We start from the raw sequence: 15,137 nt of genomic DNA on the forward strand, positions 1-15,137 counted from the left end.
GGAGGGAGGACTAAGGTACAGTTTGAAAAGGTGTGTTTTTAGTCTTTCTCTCCTTTCCCCCATCAGACACACAGGTCTCTACCTGTATCTCCGCCTGCCTGAGAGACATCCAGAGCTGGATGGGAAACCACCATCTAAAGCTCAACCCAGGTAAGACGGAGGGAATCTTCATCCCTGCTCTAACCTCTCCCTTCTCCGATTTCTCCATCTCACTTGGGGATACCACAGTGACCTCATCCCCTAGTGCAAGAAACCTTGGAGGGGTGGTGGACAACAGGCTGTCCTTCTCCGAGAATATCGCTACGGTGACCCGGGCATGCAGGTTCTTCCTGTACAACATCCAGAGAATCCGACCCTTTCTCACCACCTACTCCACTCAGCTCCTTATCCAAGCAATGGTCCTGTCCTTGCTGCAGTCCGTCTGGTATTCAATGTTCCCAGACATTCACGTCACCCCCCTGCTCAGCAACCTCCACTGGCTGCCTGTTATGGCTCGCCTGAAATATAAAACTTTGGTGCTCGTGTACCAGGCAGTTAAGGGATTAGCCCCTGAATATATTCAATCCCTTATCAAGACATATACACCAGCAAGACCCCTCCGTTCCGCCACTTTGTGCCGTCTGGCACCTCCCCCTCGCCACACCTGCACTTCTCGCGCATGACTTTTGTCTGTCCTGGTCCCACGGTGGTGGAATGACCTCTCTGTGGATTTCAGAACGGCAGAGTCTCTGACCACTTTCAAACGCAGCATGAAGAATTATCTCTTGGCCCTTATCTCTTTGTCAAGGGTTCCGATTGTATCTGTATGGTCACGCTCGGACTTGGAAACGTACTGGTCTCTCAGTTCCTCTTCACACATGTACCTCATGCTTTTCAGGTACAGCACAGAAATGAAAAGGGCCACACCCAGAAGAGGTCCAGAGAAGTTTTGAGAAGAACAAATACAAGTAAACAAGCAAGGTATTGGGAAGAAGTGAACACAGACACAGGCTGCTAGTGTATCAGAGTAATGACTGAGCATGTTTGTCTTATAATATTTACATGGTTAAAATCCTGCATAGTATTTTTTTTTTTAAATAGTATACTATGTATATGTTTGACTTCATGAGAAGTAGAAAGTTCCGCCCTAAATAGAGGAAATGAGGATGTTGAGATGGTTCTAAGTACGTATCTGGGAGATCATCCAAACTCCACACTTGATTGAACTCACAAACACTGACGTGTAACATTTCACAGTATAATGAGACCTTGTTAAATATAAACTCATATGGCCTATTAAGGGGCTATATTCACCCAGCATAACAGAAACTCTCACAGTGCACAGAAGACTCTTACCAGAACACACCAGGCCCACATCGTTTCCATGGGAGCAGGGTTTATTCTGTGAGGGTGCTGTGGGGCAGAAGTTAATCTGAGATTCGTTGCCTCTGCACTGAATCTCCTCTGCCCACAACTGGCCCTCACCCTGGCCGAATGTAGCTGCCCCGCGCAGCTCTTTAGGAGCCCCACAGCCCAGCTCCCTGCACACAACCTCTGCGTCCTGCTGGTCAAAGTCAGCATCACACACCGTGCCCCAGGAGCTCCCATGATGAACCTCTACTCTCCCAGAGCACAGGTCAGTCCCGCCCACCAGCCTGACCTCTGCAGTGTAACAGAGAATAAAGAGAGAATCATCAGGAATGACCGGCACCTTATTCCAGAGACAACATTCAGCACAGCTGTCTGAACACAGGCCTGCACAGCTATTATACATTACATTACATTATTGGCATTTGGCAGACGCTCTTATCCAGAGCGACATACAACAAAGTGCATACCCATAACCAGGGGTAAGTGCGCTGAAAGACTCTAGAGGGAAGTACAATTTCAATTTTTTTATTTTTTATTTATTTTTTAAATGAACAAATAAACAAACAACAAAGCAAAAGTGACCAAACTTAACTGTCCAAATACTGCTTACCTAGCCAACTAAAAATACCGAAACACTACGTAAATCACAAAGACAACAATTAAGGTTGACAGGGAGGTAGGGAGGGATGGGGAGAGGTGCTGCTTGAAGAGGTGCGTCTTCAGTTTGCGCTTGAAGGTGGGGAGAGATTCTACAGTTCTGACCTCAACGGGGAGTTCGTTCCACCACCGTGGAGCCAGAACAGACAGTAGTCGTGAGCGTGAGGTGGAGGTTCGGAGAGGGGGAGGTGCCAAGCGCCCTGTGGAGGCTGAACGAAGAGGTCTGGCAGGGGTGTAGGGTCTGATGATTTTTTGTAGGTAAGCTGGGGAAGACCCCTTAACTGCTTGGAAGGCTAGCACCAATGTTTTGAATTTGATGCGAGCCATGACAGGCAGCCAGTGGAGGGAAGTAAGCAGGGGGGTGACGTGTGAGTATTTGGGAAGGTTGAAGACCAGACGAGCTGCTGCATTCTGGATAAGTTGGAGGGGTCTGATGGCGGACACTGGGAGGCCAGCCAAGAGGGAATTGCAGTAGTCCAGGCGGAACAGAACCATCGCTTGGGCCAGGAGCTGGGTCGAGTAGGGGGTGAGAAAGGGGCGGATTCTCCGTATGTTGTTTAGGAAGAACCTGCATGACCGGGTCACCGCCGCAACGTTCTCGGAAAGGAACAGTCTGCTGTCCATCACCACGCCGAGGTTCCTTGCACTGGGTGATGGCATGAGTGTGGTATCCCCAAGGGAAATGGAGAGATCCAGGTGGGGAGAGGTATTAGCAGGGATGAATATCATTTCAGTCTTGCTTGGGTTGAGCTTTATATAGTGGTTGTCCATCCAGCTCTAGATGTCACTCAGGCAAGCAGAGATACGGGCAGAAACCTGTGTATCAGATGGTGGGAACGAGATGAAGAGTTGGGTATCATCCGCATAGCAGTGGTAGGATAGCCCATGTGCAGTGATCACAGGGCCAAGGGAACGAGTGTAAAGAGAAAAAAGAAGTGGGCTGAGCCCTGGGGAACTCATGTTGGAAGAGGCCGAGGTGTCGATACCGTACCAGCCCAGGCAACCTGGAAGGAGCGACCAAAGAGGTAGGACTCAATCCAGTCCAGGGCTGTGCCACAGATGCCCGTTGCTGACAGGGCGGACAGGAGGATGGAGTGATCCACAGTGTCGAAAGCAGCAGAGAGATCTAGAAGAATGAGGACAGAGGAGAGGGAGGCTGCTCGTGCGGCATGGAGCGACTCACTGACGGAGAGGAGCGCAGTCTCTGTCGAGTGGCCCGATCTGAAGCCAGATTGATGGGGGTCTAGCAGGTTGTTGTCAGAAAAGAAAGAAGAAAGTTGAGTAGAAGCAGCTCGTTCTATGGTTTTAGAAAGAAAAGGAAGAAGAGATACCGGGCGGTAGTTCTGGATGATGGAGGGATCCAGGGTAGGCTTTTTTAGCAACGGAGTGATGTGGGCCCTCTTGAAGGATGCTGGAAAACAGCCGGAAGACAGGGAGGAGTTGACAAGGGAGGTGACAAATGGGAGAATGTCTGGTGTGATAATCTGTATCATACATGGAGTACAGCAGTGTGAGATGAGTCAAGCCATCATGGTATTGCCATACCATCATGCACCCTGCTCCTGCTGAAGCTAAGCAGGTGTGGGCTTGGTCAGTACTTGGATGGGAGACCTCCTGGGAAACCTTAGTTGCTGCTGGAAGTGTTGTTGGGGGGCTAGTTGGGGGGGAGATCTTCCCTCTGGTTCAATTACCCCCAATGTCCCAATCACTGTGCTGGGAGTCCTACCTGAGCAGATCACTCCAGCATCCTCTCGATGATTACAGGAATGTTTACCCCATCCTCGTGACGCACACTGCTTCAGTATGGATTCTGATCCACTGCAGATCACATCATCCATCCATATTCTCCCAGACCCTGGTCCAAAGTGACCCTCTCTCAGTGCATCTACAGCATCTCCACAGCCCAGCTGTCTGCACACCACTCCAGCATCCCTCATGTCCCAGCCACGGCCACACACTGTCCCCCACTCTCCCTGATGGTAAACCTCCACTCTCCCAGCACAGGGACTGCTACCATTCACCAGCCTCACATCCTCCCTGCCTGAGAGAGAAAGAGAGAGAGAGAATGATCATGATACAGAGAGAATGATCATGTTTTAACACTGATGAGAGGTCTTTAATACAGTTTAGCCAGGTGTACAATGGCTGTTTACCCCCAAGTTGTCACTGTGGATTTAAAGGATATGACCCCAGCAGTGTCTGCAGGAACAAAGGGACACCACTTGGGTGTGCTCTACCTCCCTTGCTTTGTGCACTGGACACCAGTGATATGAGCTCTGCCAGTGAGGCCTGTCACATGACTGATTAAACAGATGACACTCGTGTGACAGCGCTCATCTCTCAGGGAGAAGAAGCCCCTACAGACTGCAGGGACACACGTTGGCCACTGGAGGAGCCAATCGTCTCCTCTTGACCCTACCACCCGCTCTTCTATTGGACAATAGAGTGTATGAGTTCAGTGTGATGGATCATAGAGCGTTTGAGTTCAGTGTATTGGACAATAGAGCGTATGAGTTCAGTGTAATGGACCATAGAGCGTATGAGTTCAGTGTGATGGATCATAGAGCGTATGAGTTCAGTGTAATGGACCATAGAGCATAGTAGTTCGGTGTGATGGATCATAGATCGTATAAGTTCAGTGTATTGGACCAAAGAGCGTATGAGTTCAGTGTATTGGATCATAAAGCACATGAGTTCAGTGCATTGGACTCATGCTTTTCAGGTACAGCACAGAAATAAAAAGGGCCACGCCCAGAAGAGGTCCAGAGAAGTTTTGAGAAGAACAAATACAAGTAAACAAGCAAGGTATTGGGCAGAAGTGAACACAGACACAGGCTGCCAGTGTATCATAGTCATGACTGAGCATGTTTGTCTTATAATATTTACATGGTTAAAATCCTGCAGAGTCTGTTTTAAAAAAAAAATAGTATATACTATGTACATGTTTAACTTCTTAAGAAGTAAGAACAGTTCCGCCCTGAATAGAGGAAATGAGGATGTAGAGATGGTTCTGAGCACTGGGGGCGACATGGCTCAGGCAGTAAGAGCAGTTGTCTGGCAGTCGGAGGGTTGTCGGTTCGATCCCCCGCCTGGGCTGTGTCGAAGTATCCCTGAGCAAGACACCTAACCCCCATTTGCTCCTGACGAGCTGGTCGGTGGCTTGCATGGCAGCCAATTGCCGTTGGTGTGTGAGTGTGTGAGTGTGTGAGTGTGTGAGTGTGTGTATGAATGGGTGAATGAGAAGCATCAATTGTACAGCACTTTGGATAAAAGCGCTATATAAATGCCAACCATTTACCATTTACGTTTCTGGGAGATCATCCAAACTCCACACTTGATTAAACTCACACACACTGGCGTGTAACATTTCAGAGTATTATGAATCAAGACCTTGTTAAATATAAACACATACGGCCTATTGAGGGGCTATATTCACCCAGCATCACAGAAACTCTCACAGTGCACAGAAGACTCTTACCAGAACACACCATGCCCACATCGTTTCCATGGGAACAGGATTGATTCCGTGAGGGTGCTGTGGGGCAGAAGTTAATCTGAGATTCGTTGCCTCTACACTGAATCTCCTCTGCCCACACCTGGCCCTCGCCCTGGCCGAATGCAGCTGCCCCGCGCAGCTCTTTAGGAGCCCCACAGCCCAGCTCCCTGCACACAACCTCTGCGTCCTGCTGGTCAAAGTCAGCATCACACACCGTGCCCCAGGAGCTCCCATGATGCACCTCTACTCTCCCAGAGCACAGGTCAGTCTCGCCCACCAGCCTGACCTCTGCAGTTGAACAGAGAATAAAGAGAATCATCAGAAATGACCGGCACCTTATTCCAGAGACAACATTCAGCACAGCTGTCTGAACACAGGCCTGCCCAGCTATTATACATGGAGTACAGCAGTGTGAGATGAGCCAAGCCATCATGATATTAAATCCTCCACCTGTGCCCTGGACCCCGTTCCCACCGCTCTGGTTAAATCAAGCATTTGTGCCATAAGTCCCCTGATCACCAAAACCATAAACCTTTCCCTCCAGTCTGGCCACGTTCCCTCTGTTCTAAAAACTGCCATCATTACACCCCTCCTCAAAAAACTCACCTTGGACTCGGCAGTCCTTGCCAATTACAGACCAATTTCCAACCTCCCTTTCCTTTCCAAGGTCCTGGAAAAAGTGGTAGCTGCACAGCTCCAGGACCATCTCCAACTCAATAACATTGCAGAGAAGTTCCAGTCTGGCTTCCGCACCGCCCATAGCACTGAAACAGCACTAGTCAGGGTCACTAATGACCTGTTGATGGCGGCTGATGCTGGCTCCCCTTCACTCCTCATCCTGCTTGACCTAACCGCAGCATTTGACACCATTGACCATCACATCCTCCTTAACCGTCTACACTCTATCGGCCTCTCTGACTTTGCTCTGAATTGGTTCAAATCATACCTCTCCGACAGAACCGAGTACGTCTCTTTGGGAGGGAAAAAATCCCGGTCCCATCCTGTCACCTGTGGTGTCCCCCAAGGATCCGTCCTCGGCCCCGTCCTCTTCACCCTCTACTTGCTCCCCCTCGGCCGTGTCATCAGCCAGTATGGAATTTCCTTCCATTGCTATGCTGATGACACACAACTGTACCTTAAGACTGACTCACCCCCCTCTGCAGCTCCGCCGTCACCATCTCCATCATCCACACTCACTACCTGCCTGGAGGAGATAAAGGCGTGGATGAAATCAAACTTCCTACAACTCAACAGCTCCAAAACTGAGGCCATCCTAATTGGCACCCCCCATCAGATTCATTCATCCTCCATTACCAGCATCTCTTTCTCCGGTCAAGTCCTTCCCCTCTCATCCATAGTCACCAACCTGGGTGTGAAAATTGACCCCCAACTAAACTTTGAGGCCCACATTAAACACCTGTGCAAAACCTCCTTTTTCCACCTCAGGAACATTGCTAAACTCCGTCCCACACTCACCCTCCCAGATGCAGAAAAACTTGTCCACGCCTTTGTCTCCTCCAGGCTGGATTACTGTAACGCACTTCTCATCGGGATCCCTAGCAAGAGCCTCCTGAGGCTCCAATATATCCAGAACAGCGCTGCTAGGATCCTGATGAGAGTGCGTAAGTACGACCACATCACACCGATCCTCCACTCACTTCACTGGCTCCCCATCACCTCCCGGACTGAATACAAAATATCCCTTCTGACCCATCAGTGCATCTATGGAAATGCCCCCCCCTATCTCAAAGAACTCCTCACCCCAGAACCCTCCACTCGAAACCTTCGCTCTGCCAACACCAACCGCCTCCATCCTCACAAGACCAAGCTCTGCACCATGGGCGACCAAGCCTTCTGCTCGGCTGCTCCCCGCCTGTGGAATGCCCTCCCTGACTACCTGAGAGCACCGCAGACCACTGATGCTTTTAAAAGAGGGCTAAAAACCTACCTCTTTACTAAAGCCATTTCTTAGTTTTTATATTTTATACATGCCATTGGGTGTTTTATTCCCTGTTTTACCCTGTAGCACTTTGAGATTTGGTCTCCAAATGTAAAGTGCACTATAAATAAAATGCATTATTATTATTATTATTTATGGTATTGCCATCCAATCATGCACCCTGCTCCTGCTAAAGCTAAGCAGGTGTGGGCTTGGTCAGTACTTGGATGGGAGACCTCCTGGGAAACCTAAGTTGCTGCTGGGAATGTTGTTGGTGGGCCAGTTGGGGGGAGATCTTCCCTCTGGTTCAATTACCCCCAATGTCCCCATCACTGTGCTGGGTGTCCTACCTGAGCAGATCACTCCAGCGTCCTCTCCATGATCACAGCGATGTTTACCCCATCCTGGTGACCCACACTGCTTCAGTGAGGATTCTGATCCACTGCAGGACACATAAGCCATCCATATTCTCCCAGACCCTGGTCCAAAGTGACCCTCTCCGAGTGCATCTACAGCATCTCCACAGCCCAGCTGTCTGCACACCACCCCAGCATCACTCATGTCCCACCATTTATCACACACTGTCCCCCACTCTCCCCGATGGTAAACCTCCACTCTCCCAGCACAGGGGCTGCTACCATTCACCAGCCTCACATCCTCCCTGCCTGAGAGAGAGAGAGAGAGAGAGAGAGAGAGAATGATCATGAGACAGAGAGAATGATCATGTTTTAACACTGATGAGAGGTCTTTAATACAGTTTAGCCAGGTGTACAATGGGTGTTTACCCCCAAGTTGTCACTGGATTTAAAGGATATGACCCCAGCAGTGTCTGCAGGAACACAGGGACACCACTAGGGTGCGCTCTACCTCCCTTGCTTTGTGTACTGGACACCAGTGATATGAGCTCTGCCAGTGAGGCCTGTCACATGACTGATTAAACAGATGACACTCTTGTGACAGCGCTCATCTCTCAGGGAGAAGAAGCCCCTACAGACTAGAGGGACACACGTTGGCCACTGGAGTAGCCAATCGTCTCCTCTTGACCCTACCACCCGCTCTTCTATTGGACAATAGAGTGTATGAGTTCAGTGTGATGGACCATAGAGTGTATGAGTTCAGTGTGATGGATCATAGAGTGTATGAGTTCACTGTATTGGACCATAGAGCGTATGAGTTCAGCGTAATGGACCATAGAGCGTAGGAGTTCAGTGTGATGGACCATAGATCGTATAAGTTCAGTGTATTGGACTGTAGAGCGTAGGAGTTCAGTGTATTGGACCATAGAGCATATGAGTTCAGTGTATTGGATCATAAAGCACATGAGTTCAGTGCATTGGACTCATGCTTTTCAGGTACAGCACAGAAATAAAAAGGGCCATGCCCAGAAGAGGTCCAGAGGAGTTTTGAGAAGAACAAATACAAGTAAACAAGCAAGGTATTGGGCAGAAGTGAACACAGACACAGGCTGCCAGTGTATCATAGTCATGACTGAGCATGTTTGTCTTATAATATTTACATGGTTAAAATCCTGCAGAGTATGTTGTAAAAAAAATAGTATATACTATGTACATGTTTGACTTCATGAGAAGTAAGAACAGTTCCGCCCTGAATAGAGGAAATGAGGATGTAGAGATGGTTCTGAGCACTGGGGGCGACATGGCTCAGGCAGTAAGAGCAGTCGTCTGGCAGTCGGAAGGTTGCCGGTTCGATTCCCCGCCTGGGCTGTGTCGAAGTATCCCTGAGAAAGACGCCTAACCCCCATTTGCGCCTGACGAGGTGGTCGGTGCCTTGCATGGCAGCCAATTGCCGTTGGTGTGTGAGTGTGTGTATGAATGGGTGAATGAGAAGTATCAATTGTACAGCGCTTTGGATAAAAGCGCGATATAAATGCCAACCATTTACCATTTACATACCTGGGAGATCACAGTATAATGAATCAAGACCTTGTTAAATATAAACACATACGGCCTATTGAGGGGCTATATTCACCCAGCATCACAGAAACTCTCAAAGTGCACAGAAGACTCTTACCAGAACACACCAGGCCCACATCGTTTCCATGGGAGCAGGATTGATTCTGTGAGGGTGCTGTGGGGCAGAAATTAATCTGAGATTCGTTGCCTCTACACTGAATCTCCTCTGTCCACACCTGGCCCTCGCCCTGGCCAAATGCAGCTGCCCCACGCAGCTCTTTAGGGGCCCCACAGCCCAGCTCCCTGCACACAACCTCTGCATCCTGCTGGTCAAAGTTTGCATCACACACCGTGCCCCAGGAGCTCCCATGATGCACCTCTACTCTCCCAGAGCACAGGTCAGTCTCGCCCACCAGCCTGACATCTGCAGTTGAACAGAGAATAAAGAGAGAATCATCAGCAATGACCGGCACCTTATTCCAGAGACAACATTCAGCACACCTGTCTGAACACAGGCCTGCACAGCTATTATACATGGAGTACAGCAGTGTGAGATAAGCCAAGCCATCATGGTATTGCCATACCATCATGCACCCTGCTCCTGCTGAAGCTAAGCAGGTGTGGGCTTGGTCAGTACTTGGATGGGAGACCTCCTGGGAGACCTAAGTTGCTGCTGGAAGTATTGTTGGTGGGCCAGTTGGTGGGCCAGTTGGTGGGCCAGTTGGGGGGAGATCTTCCCTCTGGTTCAATTACCCCCAATGTCCCCATCACTGTGCAGGGAGTCCTACCTGAGCAGATCACTCCAGCATCCTCTCCATGATCACAGAGATTTTCACCCCATCCTGCTGATCCACACTGCTTCAGTGAGGATTCTGATCCATTGCAGAACACATAAATCATCCATATTCTCCCAGACCCTGGTCCAAAGTGACCCTCTCCTAGTGCATCTACAGCATCTCCACAGCCCAGCTGTCTGCACACCACCCCAGCATCCTTCAGGTCCCAGCCAACATCACACACTGTCCCCCACTCTCCCCGATGGTAAACCTCCACTCTCCCAGCACAGGGGCTGCCACCATTCACCAGCCTCACATCCTCCCTGCCTGAGAGAGAGAGAGAGAGAGAGAGAGAGAGAGAGAGAGAGAGAGAGAGAGAGAGAGAGAGAAAATGATCATGTTTTAACACTGACGAGAGGTCTTTAATACAGTTTAGCCAGGTGTACAATGGGTGTTTACCCCCAAGTTGTCACAGTGGATTTAAAGTATATGACCCCAGCAGTGTCTGCAGGAACACAGGGACACCACTAGGGTGCGCTCTACCTCGCTTGCTTTGTGCACTGGACACCAGTGATATGAGCTGTGCCAGTGAGGCCTGTCACATGACTGATTATGCAGATGACACTCGTGTGACAGAACTCATCTCTCAGGGAGAAGAAGCCCCTACAGACTGCAGGGACACACGTTGGCCACTGGAGTAGCCAATCGTCTCCTCTTGACCCTACCACCCGCTCTTCTATTGGACAATAGAGTGTATGAGTTGAGTGTATTCGACTATAGAGTGTATGAGTTCAGTGTATTGGACCATAGAGCGTATGAGTTCAGTGTATTGGATCATAAAGCACATGAGTTCAGTGCATTGGACTCATGCTTTTCAGATACAGCACAGAAATAAAAAGGGCCATGCCCAGAAGAGGTCCAGAGGAGTTTTTAGAATAACAAATACAAGTAAACAAGCAAGGTATTGGGCAGAAGTGAACACAGACACAGGCTGCCAGTGTATCATAGTCATGACTGAGCATGTTTGTCTTATAATATTTACATGGTTAAAATCCTGCAGAGTATGTTTTAAAAATAAATAGTATGTACTATGTACATTTTGCCTTCATGAGAAGCAAGAACAGATCCGCCCTGAATAGAGGAAATGAGGATGTAGAGATGGTTCTGAGTACTGGGGGCGACATGGCTCAGGCAGTAAGAGCAGTCGTCTGGCAATCGGAGGGTTGCCGGTTTGATCCCCCGCCCGGGCTGTGTCGAAGTATCCCTGAGCAAGACACCTAACCCCCAAATGCTCCTGACGAGCTGGTCGGTGCTTTGCATGGCAGCCAATTGCCTTTGGTGTGTGAGTGTGTGTATGAATGGGTGAATGAGAAGCATCAATTGTACAGCGCTTTGGATAAAAGCGCTACATAAATGCCAACCATTTACGTATCTGGGAGATCATCCAAACTCCACACTTGATTAAACTCACACACACTGGCGTCTAACATTTCACAGTATAATGAATAAAGACCTTATTAAATATAAACTCATATGGCCTATTAAAGGGCTATATTCACCCAGCATCACAGAAACTCTCAAAGTGCACAGAAGACTCTTACCAGAACACACCAGGCCCACATCGTTTCCATGGGAGCAGGATTGATTCTGTGAGGGTGCTGTGGGGCAGAAATTAATCTGAGATTCGTTGCCTCTACACTGAATCTCCTCTGCCCACACCTGGCCCTCGCCCTGGCCGAATACAGCTGCCCCGCGCAGCTCTTTAGGAGCCCCACAGCCCAGCTCCCTGCAAAAAACCTCTGCGTCCTGCTGGTCAAAGTCAGCATCACACACCGTGCCCCAGGAGCTCCCATGATGCACCTCTACTCTCCCAGAGCACAGGTCAGTCCCGCCCACCAGCCTGACCTCTGCAGTTGAACAGAGAATAAAGAGAGAATCATCAGCAATGACCGGCACCTTATTCCAGAGACAACATTCAGCACAGCTGTCTGAACACAGGCCTGCACAGTTATTATACATGGAGTACAGCAGTGTGAGATGAGCCAAGCCATCATGGTATTGCCATAACATCTTGTACCCTGCTCCTGCTGAAGCTAAGCAGGTGTGGGCTTGGTCAGTACTTGGATGGGAGACCTCCTGGGAGACCTAAGTTGCTGCTGGAAGTGCTGTTGGGGGGCCAGTTGGGGGGAGATCTTCCCTCTGGTTCAATTACCCCCAATGTCCCCATCACTGCACTGGGAGTCCTACCTGAGCAGATCACTCCAGCGTCCTCTCCATGATTACAGGAATGTTTACCCCATCCTTCTGATCCACACTGCTTCAGTGAGGATTCTGATCCACTGCAGTACACATAAGCCATCCATATTCGCCCAGACCCTGGTCCAAAGTGAGCCTCTCCTAGTGCATCTACAGCATCTCCACAGCCCAGCTGTCTGCACACCACCCCAGCATCACTCATATCCCAGCGATCATCACACACTGTCCCCCACTCTCCCTGATGGTAAACCTCCACTCTCCCAGCACAGGGGCTGCCACCATTCACCAGCCTCACATCCTCCCTGCCTGAGAGAGAGGGAGAGAGAGAGAGAGAGAATTATCTTGTTTTAACACTGATGAGAGGTCTTTAATACAGTACACCCCCAAGTTGTCACTGTGGATTTAAAGGATATGACCCCAGCAGTGTCTGCAGGAACACAGGGACACCACTAGGGTGCGCTCTATCTCCCTTGCTTTGTGCACTGGACACCAGTGATATGAGCTCTGCCAGTGAGGCCTGTCACATGACTGATTAAGCAGATGACACTCCTGTGACAGCGCTCATCTCTCAGGGAGAAGAAGCCCCTACAGACTGCAGGGACACACGTTGGCCACTGGAGTAGCCAATCGTCTCCTCTTGACCCTACCACACCAGGGATAGTGGAAGGGGGATGAGATCAGGCGGGAGGACTAGGGTAGAGTTTGAAACGGTGCATTTTCAGTCAGTCAAAATAGGGGGAGGGGTCCTGCTGTCCTGACAGTTGTCATTCCACTTCTGAGGAACCAGAACGGAAAACAGGCATAAACATGCAGCTCAACCACCTGGTGCTTGTAGTGAGGGAACCAGACCAGAGCTGGCAGACCGGAGTGGTCTAGCTGGGGAGTGATTAAGGATTGTATGTAAGGTTGGGCAGTCCCCTTAGCAGCCTGAAATGCCATCACTAGGGCCTTGAAGCGGATGCGTGCGGCAATAGGAAGCCAGTGGAGGCCAATGAGGAGTGGGGTGACATGAGCCGACCTGGGCTGACTGGTGGTCAGGCGGGCTGCCGTAATCTGTGGTGTTTAGAGGCTGCCTGTAACCCTGCTCTTACTGGAGAGCCCTTTGACCAGCAGACCCTCTGGCCCCCAGTCTCTGACCCCCAGTCTATGACCCCCAGTCTCTGACCCCCAGGCTCTGACCCCCAGTCTCTGGCCCTGATTGAGTGTGGAGAAGCAGGGGAGGAGGATGAATCTGTGCTGTATGGATGGATGGGATAACGGACTTGAAGACACTCCAGATCTAGAACAAACAAAACATACATGATGGGGAATTATTCTATCATTTCTAATTAATTATAATTATTTTATAATGTATTATTCATGATAATTATTTTATAATTCATAATTATATTATAACAAGTCGCAATTGTAATAATATAATTATAAATTATATTTCTGATTCCATGAAATAAATACACCTATGTTGGCACTAATTCCAAGAGATTACGGATTTAAACAAGAAGCTTTCACGTGTTGCACGGCAGAGTTCAGTGCGGCATGTCAAGTTTAAAGCAGCACTGCACAATCTAGGTCCAGGTGCAGAATTTCTACTTTAAGCCATCTGTAAATGTGAGTTTAACAAATTCCCTGAAGGTCGTGCGACTCGACATGCCACACTTAAAGGTACAGCAGGTAAGACTTCTGTTTTAAAGTATTGTTACAAGACCATTTCCCTTCATTGAAAAAGACATGTTGACTCACCCTCTGCCTGTGTAACGAAAAGACGTTTTGTCACGTTTCAGGTCTGTCTTGCCATGTTTTATGTTTATTCATTTTGTCGTAGTCACGTTTTGTCGTATCATGTATTATGTTAGTCTAGGTTCGTCATGTTGTTTAGTTTATTTCTTGTTACGATTAATTTCCTTGTCATGTCTAGTTATGTTTTCGTTACGATTATTTTACCTTGTTATATTGAGTGGTTATCGTCTTAGTTCGTTTAATGTTATGTTTTGAGTTATGTTTATTGTTACGCTACTGGTCGTTAGCTGCTAACATTAGCTGGCTCGCTCGTTACATTTTTAAAAATTATTTTTACAACGTTGGCTACCTGGACTTTAGACTCACGTTAGTTTCTAACACCGTTGAGTATAACATCTGAATGCCGTAGAATTTAACAGGACAAAATAGCTAGCTAATCGGGCGAATTTAAAAAGGATTTTAGAAATCGGTGTTCTACGTTTAGTCAGTGTTGCAAATAAAAGGATTCACCAGACTGGGTCGTGGTTCTTAACTCCACCTCGGCTGCGTCTCGTGTCTCCCGCTTTCCTTTTTTTCCCCTCGATTGGTAACCAGCCTAGAATGATCTTGGGAAATACGCCGAGACAACATTACTTTTAAGCACGGTTGTTATTTCAACAAGCATTGACCAAAAGAGAAATGGCAAGTAAAACTCGTCTCTCTTTGATATGTGAAATTCCTGCGTTCTTCAGCTCAGGTTGGTGCAGAGGCAAATTATAATAGAAGCCTTTTCTTTGATAGACGCTTCAGGTAAGGCAGCCAGGATATACACAATGCTGTATTAAATGAACAGTGAAATACTGTGGGAAAATCAGTGTAAATGTACAGATGTGTTTTACAGTGTGGTACTCACTGGCTATACAGAGCAGGAGCAGGGAGGAGAGAGAGAGGAACGACAGACATCTCTCCATCTTCAGCGCAGACACCAGAGTGGATGCTCACACCTTCCCCTCTGAGCTCTGAGATAATGGGAA

At 48.7% G+C, this 15,137-nt stretch overlaps 1 protein-coding gene across 3 annotated transcripts in view; it reads right to left on the reverse strand.

Annotated features, from left to right (window-relative positions):
• The window catches only part of LOC133122728 (deleted in malignant brain tumors 1 protein-like), a 46,967-nt gene extending 31,830 nt beyond the window's left edge, over positions 1-15,137 (reverse strand). The window contains exons 1-9 of one of the 3 annotated variants that reach the window (XM_061232868.1): positions 15,017-15,137; positions 12,379-12,693; positions 11,733-12,038; positions 10,144-10,458; positions 9,474-9,779; positions 7,793-8,107; positions 5,486-5,791; positions 3,734-4,048; positions 1,336-1,641 (exon numbers count right to left, since the gene is read on the reverse strand). In XM_061232868.1, the coding sequence (XP_061088852.1) occupies positions 1,336-1,641; positions 3,734-4,048; positions 5,486-5,791; positions 7,793-8,107; positions 9,474-9,779; positions 10,144-10,458; positions 11,733-12,038; positions 12,379-12,693; positions 15,017-15,074 (2,542 nt within the window). In that variant the 5' untranslated portion in view covers positions 15,075-15,137. The remainder of the gene's footprint in view (positions 1-1,335; positions 1,642-3,733; positions 4,049-5,485; positions 5,792-7,792; positions 8,108-9,473; positions 9,780-10,143; positions 10,459-11,732; positions 12,039-12,378; positions 12,694-15,016) is intronic. The other 2 variants (XM_061232866.1, XM_061232867.1) reach the window with 2 other exon arrangements.

This window comes from Conger conger, chromosome 2, assembly GCF_963514075.1.
Source record: "Conger conger chromosome 2, fConCon1.1, whole genome shotgun sequence".
NCBI lineage: Eukaryota > Metazoa > Chordata > Actinopteri > Anguilliformes > Congridae > Conger > Conger conger.